Source organism: Myzus persicae, unplaced genomic scaffold (genome assembly GCF_001856785.1).
Source record: "Myzus persicae strain clone G006 unplaced genomic scaffold, MPER_G0061.0, whole genome shotgun sequence".
NCBI classification, from domain to species: Eukaryota; Metazoa; Arthropoda; class Insecta; order Hemiptera; family Aphididae; genus Myzus; species Myzus persicae.
This window is the reverse complement of record NW_019102309.1, coordinates 335,872-356,353: the sequence shown is the minus strand read 5'-3', so window position 1 is coordinate 356,353 and position 20,482 is coordinate 335,872. Positions and strand designations below refer to the sequence as shown.

At 28.5% G+C, this 20,482-nt stretch overlaps 1 protein-coding gene across 1 annotated transcript in view; it reads right to left on the bottom strand.

Moving 5' to 3' along the window:
- Nucleotides 1-566: 566 nt before the first annotated feature.
- LOC111031844 overlaps nucleotides 567-20,482 on the bottom strand; it is a 29,831-nt gene continuing 9,915 nt past the window's right edge. The window contains exons 2-7 of the mRNA XM_022311953.1: nucleotides 15,842-16,011; nucleotides 15,541-15,754; nucleotides 15,318-15,475; nucleotides 9,019-9,279; nucleotides 3,817-4,189; nucleotides 567-1,788 (exon numbers count right to left, since the gene is read on the bottom strand). Coding sequence (XP_022167645.1) covers nucleotides 1,496-1,788; nucleotides 3,817-4,189; nucleotides 9,019-9,279; nucleotides 15,318-15,475; nucleotides 15,541-15,754; nucleotides 15,842-15,949 — 1,407 coding nt within the window. The 5' untranslated portion in view covers nucleotides 15,950-16,011 and the 3' untranslated portion in view covers nucleotides 567-1,495. The remainder of the gene's footprint in view (nucleotides 1,789-3,816; nucleotides 4,190-9,018; nucleotides 9,280-15,317; nucleotides 15,476-15,540; nucleotides 15,755-15,841; nucleotides 16,012-20,482) is intronic.

Here is a 20,482-nt window from a genome sequence, read left to right as displayed (position 1 = left end):
ATATATTATTTATACCGTAATGACGAAGTGTTTCTGTTGAAATATTAATAGCTTTTTCACAGTAGATGACGAATCCACTAATGTTGCGTAGAACCAACGAATAATATTTATTTAGGTTAGTGATAAATAATTATACCTATCTACAAAGCCGGATGGATTGAACTTTTTAGCAGGGCTTGCATTTAAAAAAAAAAATTTACGAACTACAACTGTGTAATCGGCGTCATGTTAAACTCATGTGTATTGTGATGTGGGGTCGGTGTCAGAGTGTAATAAGTCAAATTTCTATTTGCTATAAATTAAATACCGATAAGATTAAAAAATTAACTTCAATATTTAATTTGTTAGTAATAATGCCTCAATGACGGGGATAGATAAGATGCAAATAAATCACGTGGAAAAATGTTTCCACTAAACCAATATAGAAATGGAAAAATAAATTTTATTTTTATGATAGAGAAATATAAAATAGCTTAATTATATTTTTGTTTTGCGTCATTTTTTTGTTTAAAATTACGTTCTAAATAATATTTTGTTGGGTAACCATTATGTTTTGTTTCGCGGTGTTTAATTTTTTTTTTTTGTTTTATCGCGTCTTCCGTTTTAATTACTTTTTAAAATGTCAATCATTTTTTTAAAATGTATAACGTTATCATAACTTTGCAAGCCCTACTATATAACCATTGTAATACATAGACTCTTTAACATATAATGGGTACCTATAATACCGCGATGGTAGGTATATGCATATACGCATCGAGATTCCGGGAAGACGTTTTCGTGTTTTTTATAATAATATTGCGTACTGGCGACGATTCGGACAGGTAAAATTGTGGTCTTAGGCATTAGTCGTTGCAAAACCGTAAGTATAACGGGGGGAGGGGGTTGTACAAACGACGCAACCACTGCTAGCCAAAGCGAGGGATCGCGATGGCTACAATAATATCGAATGGTTACTTCAATGTATTTTGAACATTTTTTTTTATGTCAATCAATTAAATCGATATTTACATTGGAGGTATCAAAGGGTAAATCTATACAACTTTCCTAGCTTACATATTGATACCTCTGCATGGGAACGATTTGAGGACCGGTCGTCCAAGCCCTGACGAAATAATCCAAGACGTTACAATATTTTTTTACTGTTTAAACGGAAAACGAATTGCTTCGTGCGCTGTGAGGTGTATAATAATTATTATAATAATCACCCTGTCGTGATTGATCGGCCAATATTTTTCTTGACTCCCCGCCACCATTGCCGACGCTTTATATACCTATACGGACGTCTGCAGGTATATAACGCTTAATGGTAGGTAACCCTGATTGCATATATATATTATATGTGTGTATTAAAATATTATAATATGTATACTTGCGTACAAGTACATCGCTATTATACAATACACGATATATTATGCCAACATAAAGAAGTATACATACGACAATATTCTCGAACAACACGTAGGTATATAACACGACGTATTTTAGCCTTAAACTAGAACAATGTTTCTTTAGACGCGTCGTACAGCGCGCGTAAAGACCCTGATAATGAGTTGGCGTTGACGATCGAGTCGGCCACGGGGTTGACGTCCGCCTGGACTACGATCACGTTCCGACCGACTGCCGACGGTTTGTGCGGCCTGCGGTTGAAATCGTGATACGACCTGACCGCAGACACCGCGGCCCCTCCGACTGTTGTGGGCGCGTCGCGATTGTCGTCCACCCGATGCGTACCGCAGTTACCGCGGTTAGTGTTCGGCGGCGGTGAGTATCGCCTCCCGCAAGATGCTGTAACCAAATATATAGGTGCATGTTGAGTTAGTGAGAAAATAATACTAACTCGAAGATATAGGCGCGGGTTAGTAAATAATAATTTACGTAACTTGCTAATGGCTTAAAGTTATAACATTGACAAAATTATAGACATTAACTCGGTTTGAAAAAGTCTGTGTCTACTTTTTCAACAATTAGGTAGTACCTGTGTGGATCACATGGGGAGTACTTTGTACCTAATCTATCGGATATATGTTTAGAAAAATGAATGTTTCTATGTTTGTTTTCCTTCTATAAAGTATAAACTCGAAACCTTCGATATTGAACCGTTTGCAATAAAAGTTATATCCTTGAGACTCGGAGCGTGTAAATATAGCTTATTTGTTAAACCCATATAGGTTGTTAGGAGGCTTAGTCATTTAGTTTTGACTCACGAAAATCTAATATGTTTTTATTTATTAAAATGTTTGCCAATGGTTACAAATTATGTTACTACTAGGTGTAATTCGTAGAAATATGACATAAATAAAAAAAAATAAATAAATAAATAAATATAATACAGTTGCGAACACAATACTATAATGAATAATGATTTCGTTTGATTTAATTTTTTAATTCTGCAGGACATATTTTTGAAGTAAATAATAAAATAACACATTCAATTATTAAAATGAATCATATCAACCATAATGATATTGCATTAACTTCAGATTTTAAGCGTTCGTTGAATTTGTCTACTGTTTTTTTAAGTTTATCTGAAAAATACATCCATAATTCTGAAGTGGAAAATCATACAATTAATTATTGTAATTGTGTTTGTATAATACATTTCAACTAAAGCAAAACGGAAAAAGATAAATTAATACATTTTATCTCGAGCAAAGTCGGTTAATACGTAATATAGCAAGTATTATTTATTTCATAATATTATATAAACTATAAATGTGCGTTTGTGTGGAACTTATAGACTTGGAAATTACAGAATCTATCGACAGCAAATTTAGCAAATTTTTTCTTTGAGATTCGGGGAGTGTTCTATCTTTCGATTTTTGACCCCTATACGTCGCCTCTATATAGATGGTTCATATAAACTAATTTCGTTTTTGCTCACTAAAATCAAATATTATTAAATTTGTATTCTTATAAAAAAAGAAATACTCAATATTTCTCCTGTACAAGGAAAATCTATGAATCATAAGTATATTTTTGTTGATAATAACTAATAAGTAATTATGGCAATGAAAACCTTTCAAAAAATAGGTCAAAAACATTTTACAGTGTATCCAGTCCAAAAACATATTTATGTTAAAATAAGAATTAAAAGTTGGTATGGACTAGCTGAACCGTTCATATGAGATTTTATCTAAATAAAATAAAATAATATATAATTTATCGTTTGTTTTTAAAATATACAACAAAAGGTAACTCTTATGTTTGTAGCTTATAGACTCAAAAACTACTTGATATATTTTAACAAATATTTCAGAGATTGTTTTCAGAGATATCACGAAAGTTTAGAGAGTTGTTTGAACCACATTCGAGAATAAACCAAGTGCTATACAATAAGTGCAACATCCACTACAGGCAGATTTCCCATCTCAGTCGAATTAGTTCACAAAGCGAGGTACACCGATACCGATTTGCCGTGAACTGAAACCGAGATACGCCGATAAAGTGCAGTATTTTGTGTTTGTTCATTTTTTTTACCGGGCCAAGTTGGCTGATACAGTAGGTCTATTGTACACTAAATAATAACATTTTATCAATAAGAAACATATTATCTTACAGTAGGTCATTATAGTATTTGATTATTTTTGTTGAAAACCGTGTACAGCGTACACGGTAATAATAATTATTACAGTGTTTAAGACCAAAAGTGTCAAAAACATTTTTTATTTGAACTCTATAGATTATATGTCATTCTTTAAACGGAATGTAAAAAGTCAAGTTATTTCAACAGTCAATCAAACCAATAATGATTAATAGTTTGTTGACGAGTCAAAACGAAAATTGACTCTCCATCTATATAGTCAATGGGCCCACCTTTGGCGGCTGTTCCTGCTGCGGCATTGGTCAGCGTTGACGTCGATGACGCACCGCCGTTGTTGCAGTCGGTCAGCGGTAACTGAGGCGGTGGCGACGACGACGTGGTCGCGCAGCAACATTCGTCGGCGAACACGGACGAGTTGACCGTTGTGGCCGTGGAAGCGGCGTCGTCGCTGCAGCTGCTGCATGACGTCCGGATGCACGCGATGGGCGCCGCCGTCGACGACGACGCCGTCTTCCGCGGCGGCTGCGGTGGTTTCCGGAACCTCTCGGACGCTGCTGGCAGCAACTGTTCAGTGTGCCTAGGCACGTCCGAGAAACTTTCCTGGCTGCCGCCGCTCGGCGACATGCACGGCGTCGGCTGGATCACCTGCAGTGGCACAATACAACGACATGAATGATGCACAAATATTATCACGACTTCTAACTAATATTAAAATAATATTGCAAATATTGCTATTGTTGGGTAAGGGTGGAGTTTTAATGATTTAATGTTACAGATTCAAAAACGCCTTGGATATTTACAAAAATATACTACTCAATGTTTAGTAAATTATATATTTAACGGAAACGTGTTGTATATAATAATATTATTTTAGTTACCGTTATAGTATGAAATCCGTTATTTTATCATCTATAGCGTGAGTTACGTGTGTTTAGTTAACACATAAAATATCTTTTCATTATTATAAGAATATTAAAAAATGTAAATAATTATTAACAACTCGATACGTATAGGTTACCTAACCTAATATGCGTAAAAGCATAGTCGTTATAAATCATTATAGTATTGTATTTATTTGTACGCAATGTAACTGACCGTTCACCGAGAATTTATAAAATATAAAGTTTATGGTTTATCACCTGAATATGGTTAGAGGGTATTAAGTACCTAAATATTTCACGAAGTAATAACACCATTTCATGCTTTAACGATAACATATTATACTTTAATAGTGAGTTTTTCAGAAGACATTTTGAAATGCTAGGCATAATATTACCATTGTGAATATAATTATTACCTCCTCTTTAATTATTTGTAGATATGAAAATAGTGGTCGACGAGTACTAGCTGTTTGTTCATTATTAATGCCTGACATTATCTAACCACTATTAAATTCTATGTTGTATACGTCTATGCACCTATAGTCCTCTATACAATATATGTCGGTTTTTACTACAACGATACATTTTGTACAACAATGAACAATTAATTACGTCCAATATTATTATACAGTAAAAACGTTCTATTAACTTGAAAAATGAGCAAAAAAAAATCGAATTTGACAAAAAAATAAAAATATATCATCAAAATAATAATAATTATCGTCCCCTGACACACATTTTCCAAGGTACGTTTCTATACATAATATATTTCGAATCTAAATCCCAGTCTAATAAAAATATAAAATAAATAATTATTATTATTATTATTATTGACTTCTACCGTGATGTATAATAATAATAATAATAATAATATAGTTTTCAGCCCAGTGGTAGTGGCGTGTTATGAGGTGAAGACTAGCTATTATGTGTATATGGTGCTTATGGGGGTAGAAGTTAATAGTGGCACTCCTACCTGGATATCGATCATTCTACTCGATAAAATGTATAATATATTGGTAGTATAATATATATATATTTGTTGTTCATTTTTGTTGTTGTACTATATACTTTGTATAATATGTTTTCATTCGCCTCTATACATACGATCAAATTACGAAATACATGCATTGTATATGCTGTATGTTAAGGTTGTTCTAGTACCTATACTAACCAAATCGTAATTTGAAAAATAAGTTTTATTGTTTTGTGTTTCCAAAGGGAATGACTCGCTTACTGCGTGTGGGTATTACCCTATACCTCAGAAATGCTAAACACACCAATGAATAATTCACGATATAATATTGGTAGTATATTTATAAACGGACCTCAGACCCGTTTACTACGACTCCACGACTTTCGGCGAACAATTTAACTTAATCTTTGCAATAAATCATCAAATTACGCATACAAAATTATGAATTTTTTTTCTATTACATCAAATCAAAATGTTACAATAATATACAGTTAAATAAATAAATTACATTTTGATTAATTTTAAAATTCAATAAGGATTAATTGTAGTGAGGAAAAAGAGTACCTGTTTGATGTTATGATATTAGCGGATACCTTAGAATTATTTGAAGATTATATATTATAATAAATTAGTCTTCGTTTATAGTATTCGTATAAGTCCCACACACATCTGAATTAAAAAAGTTTTGATTTATAAATATTAAATAATATGGACGTACAAATTACTCTTGTAGTCACTCAGCGTAGAGAAATATTTAAGTATAATAATATTATACAAGTTTTATTATGTTACAGTAAATCGGTAATTTAACTGATCGTTTAAGACGTTCAAGTAGTTGACTTTAACAGTTTAACTAAAAGATCATCGTCTATTTATATATTTACGATTGAAAACTTTTATAGTTAATATTATATAGCAAATTAAAAAAGTTAAGGGATGCATTTACTTAAAGACTAAAGTTATTAATGACTCCATTTATATATTTTGATGTTTAATAATAATTAAATATACAGATTAACCTAGGAACATCTAACTTAACCGTGAAGCTATTTGATCATGTTCAACAAGCTGATAAATTTTTGATATTTAATTCCCAGATCTCAGCTAAATATGTATCCGAGTTGTTAGTGTGAGAAAATTGATTGAATTTCAAATGAAAATAAAATAAGAATAAAATTATTTTTCTCTCTTTTTAATATTACTACCTAGTTATTACATTTCTACCCTTTTCCAAAACAATTTTGGCCCGCAATGTTAAAATGTATTTATTATTCACCTGACGCGACGTAAAAAAAAGTCAAGTTGGAGGCCTTAGGGTTAACTTATTTTATGAAATCCTATTTATGCTCATTGCACAATATTATGGTAACGTTGACGTTAAAAAAAAAGTAATTGGTTCAATTCGTCTATAGGCAATTTAATATTTGATTATGATTAAAAGAACAATATAATAAAGGTAGGTACGACATAGGGTATTCAAAAGGTACCTAGTACCTACTCGATATTTTTAAATTGTTAACATTTGTAAAATTATATACATATACTACTTGCACTGAAAATGTGTACAAATAATGAAAAAAAAAGCAATGGAATTAAACTAAACACGCGGTCAATCAAATCCTAACCAACAATGCCGCGGCACGGTGACACTTGGTTCAATCAAATAATAAATTGTTTTAAGTTGACAAGTAACTCGTCACAAACCACGCGATACATCCCGTCTAATGGTTTCTCTTTTGCAGGTTCTGTAGGGACATATTATTGTATATATTACTCGTTTAGTCTTTTATCATATTTTTTCTATTAAAAAAAAAAATAATAATAACGGATACTCTACTGAGGATTAAAATTTAAAAAACGAAGCAAGTCTCTGCTGTACCGTGGGTGATAAGTTAGTGAAATGGATGTGCTAAATCTTAACTCAGTGATAAATAATTACATACGAAAAACGATTCTGAGCACTGAGCAGTGATCTTTATCATTACCGTATATATACCTACAACGATATTTTATTAGGACTTTTAATTTTATATTGCTATTAGGTAGTTGTTTATTTTTTATTAATATTTTAATGTTACTAGCGGACATCATAATTTATAAGTCAATATATCGACATACCGTAGAACGGTGCTATGAATAGATTCATGGTAGAAATAGCTTAAAATGAATGTAAATATTTTGAAAATTCGATTAAATATTTAAATAAATTATTATTAACTATACATATTTATATATTTAGTATATATTAATAGTTTAGATAATAGGAAAAAGTTTCAAGTTATACAATTAATATCTTTTGGATAGTAAAAAAATTATAAAAATCGTTATTTTATTCGTTTGAATATTCAATGTCGTCCACATTTAAAATTTAATCCATCATAAAAAATGTATGTAGCTGTATACAGTAGTTGATCTTATTTTTCAAATACCTAATCAAAACTTATGAAGAATCTTGTATTAAATTTACAAACCTTGGGTGTTAAAATTAAAAACTTTATGAAGTTCTACCTACAGTTGTTTGAGAACTTTTGTGAATTTGATGCATTCTGTAAACGTTTTAACTTTAAATGCTTATAATTTGTTTTTAACTTTAAACATTTAATATTTTTTGATTAGAGTATGAAAAACTTATGGGAAATCTTGTTATTCAAACACAAACATGATATTATCATACATAAATCAAAAAAATAACTAGAAAAGTTGAAAGTTGAAAGTTGAAAGTATCTATAAATAGCACAACGTATTTCAGATTAAATTATATGATGAATATATGGTGAAAAATTTTAAATTCTAAATGTTTTTTCGATTTTATTGTAAAGTAGGTAGGAACAGGGGATTTCACCACCTAAAGACGTATCAACTAAAGATAATAATAATAATAAATATAATTATAATGTTAATTACGCAATTAGTCATAGTTCATTGGCGATTGCATGATAGGAAGTTTATAAATCGAAATTCCTACACGATTAATGATAACATTCAAGAAGTTTAGTTGTTCATTAATTAAACATTACACACTTAATAAAAGAATTGTATATTATTATGTCATAAATGGAGAATAAATCATTGAAAATCTTTTGAAGCAAAATAAATCACTCCATTGAGAATAATGAATACATAAAGATAAATAATATATGGTAATAATGTAATATTGTAAAAGTAGTTAGTGCCGAACTAATGCATTTTAGGTACCTACTATTATTATATAGCATTTATGTGAATATAATTATGATTCTTACCTATAATAGCTGTAACCTATAACCTTAAACATATTTATTAATTAGTATTTATTATCGATTTATTAGCCAGTTTATAATTACAACAAGGATATTGTTTGAAATATAATTTCAGGGGTTAGTAATTCTAATTAATTAAAATAAAAGTATGAGGTGCTGCACTCCATTGACTAAACCATGAACTCATTACACAGATTTTAGAATTAAACAAAACATAATATGTTCTGATGTTCAACATAACATTGTATGTGAACATGTAACACATAGGGTCACGGATATTACACAACCCAACTTTTTACTTCAACACGCTTCAGATACTATATGCGTAGTTCGTATTCATAGCAGTTTTGGGGATGCTCTATCATAGTATTATCTACTAACTTGTATGTCAATGGGATAGTAGAACTCCCACGGTGGGTAACCGGCAGGTGGTGGGTGGTTTAACGGAGATGGTGGCTGTCCAACAATCAACGATGATCCTCTAGCTTCCAAGTAACTCGTATCGTTGCTACTGACCGTTATAGCGCTATTTCCTCTTGGAATCCATTTCTGGTCACATGGTACTTCCAGCCATTTGGCCACACGGTAACTATTGTTAGATACGTCTTCAACATCATCGTTATCCATATCGTCGTCTTCGTCCTAATTGTAATTAAAAACAATTAACGTTGTGAGCTACAATTTATTATTATTTTCAAAGAGTAAAACGATTTTATATTCAAATCTCCTATGATCACTGAATAACATATTGATATAATTTATAATTTTAATTTTATTAAGATCCAAAATTAATAAACTTAGGTACCTAATTTTAATTAAAATCTCGAACAAGGACTTAAAGTTTAAGGGTATACATTTGATTCATTTCTAAACGAATACCATATTTTATATAAGTATTTAATATACACAGGAATTCAATTCAAAGAACTTTTCTTAACGTTACTGTAAAATTGGATATATATGCGATAGTACTTTGCTTGTGTTTAATAAGTTGCAGTAGAAAGAAATACACAAAATAAAATCAGAAAAAAATTGAAAAACCAACTTAATTACATAATATACGAATTATTGAACTAATTTTATTAATATTGTGATAGTCTTATTTGTTACTACAATAACAGTAATTACTGGGGGGAGGGAGGGTACGATGTGGATGATATATCACGCTCCAGAACCTTTTTTTTATTTACTGAGGTAACTTGATTTAAGTTTATAATATTTATCATTTACACACACTTCCCATTCCTAATGGGAAAAGTTAGGTTAAGTCATAAGTCAAAAGTAAATTTTTTCAATTTATGCTAATCATATTTCTGTTTCTAAGATAAATAACTTGAAAATCAAATAAATCAGGTCCCTCGTAAGCTTTACTTACAACAGTCGAAAATATTGAAAATACACTCATAATCTCTAAAAAAATAATATAAAAATAATAAATAACTCATAATCGTTCAAAGTTCAAATTTTGATAAAATTTATCAAAACCACAAAATTTGATAAATACAAATCAAAAAATAATAGGTACATTAAATGTTGTTGTTCATAATTTCTAAAATACTATTACCTATTGTTAGAAAATTCAATACATGGTCCTTATAAGTTTTCATTATAGCAATTTAAAAATATCAAAAATATAAACTCAACATTTTTTTTACAAATAATAAATTTTGATAAAATTGATTTGATATTCAAACGGAACAAAAAGATTTTTATCAAACATTTCTAATTATTGTGATGCGATTATAAAAATATCAATAGAGAAACTTGAAACATTCCACTATTACTTAAATTATCATTTTCTACAAACGGGATAGATGTTAAAAATATTTAGACAAATTTTAAGCTGTTTCTAGACATTTTTTAGTGTTTCCAACAAAATATATTCTTTTTCTTTTTTAGTTTAAATGTTGAGAAAATTTGTCAAAATATTCAAATTTTTTAAATAAAAATTTATAAAATGAACACTACCTATATGAATATCATTATTTTTTCATTGAAATATTTAGATTAATTAAAAAATTTTCATGCTAAAAAAATATTCACACTATTTTATAGTAGGTTGGTTAGCAAAATTATTTTAAAAAAAATGTAATTTCTGATTCATTGCAATAAGCCTATACAATTTACTATTGTCTATTTATTAACTCTAAATAATATACACAGATTATCGTTTATCACAATTAGGTAATTTATTTTTACTAATAATTTTTTCATTAAGCAATCTTATCACCTATATTATTTTATATCCACCATCTGAAAGCCACTAAACAAGTCCAATATATTTATATATCATATAAATATGAAATGAATCAAAGTAACAATTATTCTGCATCCACTTCAACTTTATGTTAAATCAATTTACAATTAATTTATAACATCAAACGTAAATTATTTTACTCTATATACCTACGCTATACTGCACATCAACTATCTTATATGTTTTATTCATTAATCTGTGTTTTTCATGGAGTTATATTTTGTGAGTGTTGTATGATTTTGTGATACATGATTGAATTATTATAAAAGTTCAAAGTGTATACCGGTAGGAAAATCAACATTATGATTCAAATATATTAATGATGTACAGTAAAATCTTATAACCACTCTAAAATTAGGTCACATTCAAAGATGTTATTAGTACTTTAAGTCTCCAGCTCCTAAGGTCATAGTGTGTTACTTTATACATTTTGATAAAAATATTCTTATACATTGTAATATTAGGTATCCTATTACTATAACATATATGTTAATTGCATATATTAAGTACCTATTAAGCATTAACATATGAATTTGTTGTATCTAACAATTTATAAAGATATTAGTATTGTTTTTTTAATTCAGGTCGAATAAATATTTATTAGATCTTATGTTGTTAAGGATGTCGTTGTTTTTTTGTTCGTGCTAATTTCTACAAAATTAAACATATAAGTTTTTAGTCAATGGGTCTATCAAAAAAAAAAAGAACTATCTATCATATTATGATATACCTATAATGTTAATTTAAGTATCGAACGACAACCAAATAACATTTTTAACGAATAAGTGAATATTCATAACGAAATAAAATTCACTAATAAGCAATAGCTACAAAAAGTACAAAAAAATGTTAATATATCAATGATAAACTATAGGAGTTCAAAATTACCTATAATAATAATTTAGCTGTGCGTGTGCTATTGTTTTTGAATTAAATAATAAAATATCTATCCGAAATTCTAAAATCTGTACATTGTACATTTATACTGGAAATAAACTGAAAAAACTAAAAAAGCTTTGGGTAAGTTGTAAAACAGACACAGCATTAAATAAAATATATGGAGTATTCCTTTACTCAAAAACAGCTTGAGACTCAATAGATTATCTGTTTATTTTATCTAACCATATAGATACAACTTTTTATTAGTTATTTTTACGATGTTGTATTTTTTTTTCAATGTGAGGTCAGAAATTCTTCCATCTTATATACTTATATAGTAAAAATTATTTTGAATGTATTATATTATAAAACTTAGTATATCTGGTAAAAGATAATATAATTTTTTTGAAGATAATAATTAATAATTAATTGTTAAAGAAATATATAAAATTGAATGTGATGGATCTTTAAGGATCACATACCTAACCCAATGGCAAAATGGATTTATTTAATTTTTTAATTCTGTGATAAAAACCTAACACAAACTTTAGATTTATCGTTACAAAAAATTCGATAACCGATTTTCATAATAATAGGTGAATTTAATTTCACATACGAAAAATTAAAATACTTATTATATTATATTTTATTTTTAATAATAAATATTAAGACCATAGTTTTTTTCTTATATATATATACAAATATACTTCGTAATTTAATGTCTAGCGGGAAAAATTTTTTTAAACAGATGATGTTTGGCACGTAACGTAAGAAAAGTGTTCCATTCCTGGGCTCTATTTTGTTACAATGATTGAATACGGTAGGACTGATCAAATATACTCTGCGTTGTATGTTAGTCTCTCTGTCCATAGCACTTTAACTTAAAATTGTCATTCAATGGAGTTTTGAGTACATAATAAATTAATAACATACCAAACACAATTAAAAAAATTCATATCATAGGTATATACATATTATAATGTTAATGATTTACAATGTGAAATAAGTAAATCAGTAAATACATTTTTTCCTTGAGTTTTATGTTGTGAACTTATTCGATTTATTAAACAATTATGTAATCATTATTTTTCATTATAAACTTTTTTCGAAGCGTGAGGATTAAAAAAAACCATTGACTATTAATTTACCTTATGTAAAATTAACTAAAACATTTTCTCATCACTCAAAATGGCTGCGAACCATCACTGCTCTTATACTGAAAATACGCCAATTAATTAGGTACCTAAATGACATTTTATACAAAATGCCACAACATAAAATTAAATCGTCTTTATCAAATAATAATTAATTTTAAATGATTGAAAGTCAATTAAGCTATTAATTTCAGTAACATGATACAAATGTAAATTTTATTTAACTCTAAGGCTGTTATTTTAGATTCTAAGTGGAACAAATGAATGTACCTTTTGGTTTTTAAAAGACATCTTTTATTTTTGTGCCTGTTATCGAGTTTGAACGAAACATTTTTGTTTCAAATTTGAATTATTTAATTAGATCTAATTGGTATTAGGAGGTCAAAAATAGAAAATTTCCATTGTTTTTTAAAATTACCGGAAAAAAATAAAAAATAATTGGCTGAAAATTGGGAATTTTTATGCAATATCTACTCGTTCTAGTTTTGGGCCCAATCGATGCGACATTTCTGACGGTTTCCGGTTATAATATTGTAAATTTACAAAATTTAAACTTTACTTTATATAGTGAAACATAATATTAATACCTAATATTGAATACGCAACATATGTCGTGTTCTCCATGTTGATCCATTTTATTTGTGTTGACTGGGTGCCCCATTTCAAGGATTAATTATGCCATATGGACAATTTTATAAGCTAAAGCTTTTTGTAGCTTTTTCAATTCAAAAAAAAACATTCCGGAACTCAAGAAATAAATCAAAAAAAACTTAAAAAAAAAAAAATTTTAAAAAGGAGGTTTTTCAAAAAAATTTTCGTAAAAACCTTCTCCTGGCGATTACGAAAAATTAATAAAAAAAATTTGAGCCAAATCGGCCCAGCCGTTTTCAATTAATGAATTGTTATATATTTTTGGCAGCATTTATATATATATAGATTATAAACATTAAAACATTAAACATATATATAATTGATTATATTCAGAATTCAAATAATGAATCCCGATTTTTTTATACGTGTTCGATAATTTGAGTTACATTTAATCAATGCTGATATTGTTATATAAATTATAAAATATTCTAAACAATTTATATTTATATTTTGGTAATTGCTCATATTTTATCGTTTCTTGGAACATTTGGAACATTTATAGATTACAAAAATCAAAATTATAAAAATGTACACATTTACCACATAAACTAAATATCAAATAAATAAAATTGTAATAAAAAATTTTCTATATACTCAAAAATATCTATATAGGTATTTTTAAAAGTTTGTAGATCCAATACTGGTATTTTAAATTTCTTTTCCATGCTCTGTTACAACTTACAAGTGCTATAAATTCAATAATACAAAAAGTTGCAGACGACTATATTAAAAATGTATCAAGTAACTATTTTGTATAAATACAAGGTTTTTATTCTTACTTATTTTTCAATAAGGATAGTTTGCCGCTGATTAAATTTGTTGAACTAACTTAGACAATTTTAAACCAACTGTTTGAAAAACAACTTGTTATTCACTAAAAATATAATTTCTACATAAAGAATTTAAGTTTCATACATTCATAAAATATGTAGTTTCAAACAATTATTTATTGCAAATCAAACTATGGAGAATCTAAAGGTTCCAATATAGCTTGTGCTGGAATTATGAATAGGTTAATCCGAAACGATAATTTAATATTAGCTGAAATCTACCAAACAAAGTATGTTAGTTAAAATAAATTATACGGCAAATGGCAATGTAGATATTTTTATTGAGAACAGATATAAGGTTTCATTAACAAAGTACAAAAGAAAAGTCTAAAAAGGATGGCCAAGTATTATAGTGAGCACGTTCTCAAAGCTAATTTATTTTGAAATCATATATACTCATAAAAACAAAGAAGTGGGGAAATAGAGAGGTATATAAGTATAAGAGTTTAAAAGACCCAATAAAGTTTGCACCAGAGCTTAGAATCTCTTTAATCCGGGCTTCTCGGAGTGCTAACAAATTCATTTTTGCCGTACAAAAATGTATTTAAAGTAAGTTTTACAGATTTTACTTATAAAATAATCTTTTTATTTCATTTAGGTGTGCCAGTTGTAGCCTGTAGTCTGTACATATTATGTTTATTTATTGATAGACCGGTAAAATAATTTTATCTATAAATAAATTAAATTAAACCTTTAAAATATAAATATTATTCATAACGCATTACCCATATATTTTTTCCCCACTAAAATGTCATAGTTCACTACTTTACCGTTGAAATTAAATTCTAATTAATTACAGCAAATATGAAAGTGAATGGTAAATTTTTAATGGAGCCTACAAATTTAAAGATAAATAAACTGTTACTAATTAGTAATTACTATTTAACATTTTCACTACACAGCACTTACCTCTTCAAAAGAGTATTCTAGTACTGATGATTTCATAAATTTGTTGCTGGTTTGAGTTAAAGCTGAATACGGATGATATTGAGTTTCAGAAAGATAGGTCTTAGCTTTACGGTTCCAATTATTACACTCAGCAACAGTGTTCTCTGTCATACTATATCCTGGTGAAAAAATAAATTATGTTAATTTAATAAATACATTATAGTTAAACAATTATTTTTGTTACTCGGAGAACATCTACAAAGACCATGGCCAGAGCAATAGCTAGAGCTAGAACTTCTTTTAGCCAAAGCAGCAAGTTGTTCTTCTTGGTCCACAGCCGCTTTGATGACTGCCTCGAGATGTTGGTCAGAAAGTGATCGAGTTTTACATTTACTTTTGTACAATACTAATAGAACCATCATTAAAAAAAATCCCCCCAAAGTGGACGCAATCCTAATCTGAAAAAGAAATATAGTCACACGCATATAATAAAATGTGTAAAAATGAACATCTAATTATTATTATATAGTTTTTAAAATATTTACTCCAGTCATCACGTCGTAAGTATTATAAAATTCGGCTCTAATCATTTGTCTTTTAATCATGATGTCTGATTCAGTGGCATTTATGTAGTTATCGACGCTATCTCCCATCGCTTGGGGGCTGTACCCCAAACTGACATACAATTACTTTCATGTCATTCCTCTTGACGTCTCTGCAAAAAAATGTACACACATATATATAAATAGGTATCCTAAGTCTGTAGAACTTGATTATTCTGTTAAATAAAAAATAATTAAAATTTTTTTATACCATGGTCATGTCATAAATGACACAAATACAAAATACAGGATGAGTAATAAATTATCGTTTGTAAGTAAGAACTTTTGAGTAGGGATAGTTATTTTTAGTGGTGTCATATCACATTTTTTCATGAGACATAAAACAATAGACCTATATATAATATAATAATCAATACCAAAAACGTTAGCTTCAATCGTAAAATAAAAGTAATTACATGGGTTCCCGGCGTTACAGCTATTAAAAAAAAAAAACCATGGGATACTAATGCACACGCGCGCATCCCACAAATTACACCAATGTCCTATTATTATTTAATTAGTTAAACCATAGTTTACCATTTATACTACGAAGAATTAATATATTTATGTATGTTTTAGATTTAAGATTCTAAGCGAAATATGAATATATTTATTCATGAAAACTATTTTTGCCCAAGAAATAAAATGTATATAAAATCATTGATAAAAAACTTATTGTTATTTTTTTTTATGAATATTTTGTAAAAATAAACATCGGACCATAAATTATTAAAGTGATGACTTATGTCAGTTAAAAAACCAATATGGGCCTTCTATAAATGTTTTTGACAAATTATTATGCAGATGATTTGCTATACATCTCCACACCCAAAATTCCTTAAAAGTTAAAGTATATACATTTTGAGAGTAATTTATAAATTTTTCTTACATTCAAATAGAACAGCTGATTTGTTGTTTAATTATTACGGAAAAATAATGATGTTTGGAAAAATCCAGCAATATAATAATCCAATAATAGTTTTTAGATTCTGAGCGGAGCGATTCATTGTAATTTTAATATTATATTATTATAAAATATATATTATATACGTTGATAATTTTTATTTTTAGCTTTAACTTTATCTAAAATATCGTTTTGCATATTTTTCTTGATTCGAATTAGAGCTTGTTCTTACGTATAGCTATAGTTAATTTAAAATATTAAATTTTTCATCTTTCTCTAAAATCTTATCCTAAAATCATTAATAGTACGTGAAATAGTGATTATGTTAAATAAGTAGGTAGGTACCAATTTTTTCTCCACTTTTTATTATTTATTCGTTTGATTTGTATGCGCCTAATATTTTATATACCGATATTAGATAATTTCTTGAACTGTTTTTATTTTTACAAAAAACTTTATTTTCGAAAAATGTAATAGGTAAATACCAAAACGTAACTTAACATAGTTCAAAACTAACACAACAACAACAATTATATTATATAAGTACAAGTGGTTACAGTACATTTCTATTTTTTCTACTATTATATCTATACTCATCAAATACAAGTTAAATTTAATTCAATCAACGTTCGTATCTATTCTGGATTCACTCAATAGTAGTTCAAAGTTAGACTACCCTATCAGCTGTTGAATCTTAGTGGTTCGATACGTGACGTACACTCATGCCAAAATTAATACACGGGTACCTTCCGTTTCAATCACGATTTTTAAGTCCCGTTGTATACACTGTGTGCCAAGTTATAATTGACCAATAATTACATACACTGTGTTAATTGTTCGAATATTCGAAATTATGTCTAATACATAGAAACAATATGCCTGCTGCCGCCAATATTGAAGCTTCAAAATGAAACAAGTTTACACCGCGTTTAAATTTGCTAGCTATAACTGCAACCTAAACAGACGAGTTAATTTGAGGAGCTACGTATGCCTCAATTTATTAGATTAAAAGCTTCTACAATCGTTACCTACATTATATAGGTACCGGGGATACTTGACTTAGAACCGAAATGTCTACCCTCGAGTTGTTTATGAGTTGAGTGAAAGCTGACGATTCAAGAGAGTGGTAGTTTGACGATACAAATTTGACCGGAGTCATCCAAACGAAGTAAAACCGCTTCATACATTAATCTGTTTATTTTGAGAATGTGATTTTTAAATCTTATTAAGTATAATTATTTCGGATGAATTTTCTTTTTCTGTTTCCATTGAAGAGGTCATGCAGTTTCAGACTAGTTAGAAAATATTTGTTGATCGAATGTACAAACGTGTGAATGTCTGGTTATTTTTGAATATAGGTAAATGTTAAGTAAATGTTTTAGTGACATAATTTTTCTTAGTTTTTATTATTTTCCTTCATTTTTTAAGTGACCTACCTACCTATATGCCAGAAGTAAAAAAGAAAATATTGGAAATAAAGGTTTGTTGGCTAGAATCGTAACCCCTAAAAATGTTGATTACCCCCAAAGGATACGACTACCACAGTATAAGAACCACTGGTTTAGACGAAAGTTATGGAAGAAAAATATCACGCCTAAAAGATAATATCATTTCACAAGTATGTAAGTAGACCGAGGAGAAGTAGAAATGTTGGTTTTTAGACATTTTTAGTTTTTTAATAATATATATACATATATATATTAATTTTGTATTTTCATTTACCATTATATGTTATAAATTATAATTTTGTATTATGACTAATTTTTCGTATTTTATGAACTCAGAAAATACTTTCTACCGATCTATAATCTTGATAATACTATAATAATATATAATAATATAACCTTTATTATGCGATAGACAGACGTCTGCAGGGACACGTTTGTAGGAGGTACAATTAATGATACGCGCTGGCGTATCCTTGGTATCGACACCAATTGAGACCAGTAAATACTAGATTTATCATTATTTTATCTACCAAGTCGTTTTATTTGTGATATTATTTATATCATAGTTAATTACATAGTTAATCTTTATTTTCTGTGAGTAGTATTTGAAAATATTCTACAGTATTTACATTTAAAATGTCACACGTTGGGATGAATATGTATCCCTGCCTATAATTCTGTTCATTATTATTGTTATTCATTCAATATCCTATGCACAAAATTAAAAACCCTTCTCAACGTGTTAACGTGTTCACTGCGATTTTGCGTTTTTTCAAAATAACGAATAAAATATAGGCCATATCCACTGTCTTTTCGCAATATTGATCTTTCCGGTAAAAAGGCACTGTGAACCAACTTCATTCGAATACTGCGGGTACTTCATCACTTCCGCACTTACTATCGCCATCGCACCACCCAGCCAACACAATTATGTGACACACGAGCGCAATCTCGGTATCCGGAACAAGGCCTTCGGACGTTTAATGAACGTCAACTGACAAACATACAATTTATCAGACCGAAATGGCGGATATTCAACGCCTAAACAGTTATCTGCGTATAAATGCATTACAGGGGTTAGGAGTTGGGTGGTACAATACTTTAATAGCACATACCTACAACGTCTACTGTGTTTTTTAATCCCATTTTATCACATTTTTACCTGTCAAACTAAATGACGTTTTCAATTCAACAATGAATTAATATTAGAGTAATTGATTTTTTAATGGTCGACCTAACACTTAACTGTAGGCATCTAATTGTGATTTTTTCAATTAATTTGTTGATACAAAATATAGAATTTCATTTATTTTCAACATAGATAATATGAAATAGTTCACTGAGCTACTTATAGGTAGGTAATATATATATATATTCTCGACTATTTAGTGTCCGATACATTTACACAAAATTTTAAATACACATAATACGTAATAACTTATTAATTGGGTAGTTTGTATACAGTATAAAATCAATTAGGAATTTAGGAGTACCAATGTAAAATATTATACAGCCGATAATATAGAGCAAAAACCTTGTTATTTTTTTTCGTCAGTAATTTCAATAGATCACAGGACTTCCCAGTAACGGTTTTTATATCTATGCAGTTATTTAATTACATTTTACATTAAGTTTTATTATCCAGTGTAATTCAGTCGTAAAACAGTAGCAGAATGTATCATGTAAGTTGATTTAATATTAACCACCTATATGGCTATAATATGTATATCTAACTTAATTGTTGAACTGTAATAGTTTAGTAAGTACTGAAAGCTATATAAATAAAAAATTAATAATAACACTAGCAGAAAAATGGGTCAATTTGTGATCGCTTACGACTTCATACGACTGGGGAACAACCAAAATAAATATGATAATATATGACCATAAACATAGTAATAGTCAGGTACCGCACAAATTGGCAATATTATTTAAGTGTGATTTATCGGCTATTACAATGTTGAATGAAAAATTAATCCATTATAATACAAATGACATAACGAGTTATAAATGTGTTTTTGTTTTATATAAATATATAATACAGACTTGAAATGTGAGTGCAAAAAAACGGTAAACTCGCCTCTGCTGTATAATAGGTTTTGAGTGTACCTCGTCATTGAGTTGGTTACTTTAATTGATGTGTTAAATTTGAGTTAAATGATACACCAAAAGCACCATACATAAAAAACAGTTGGTTTTAAATTTGACAAAACATGGTATTATAATACTTAA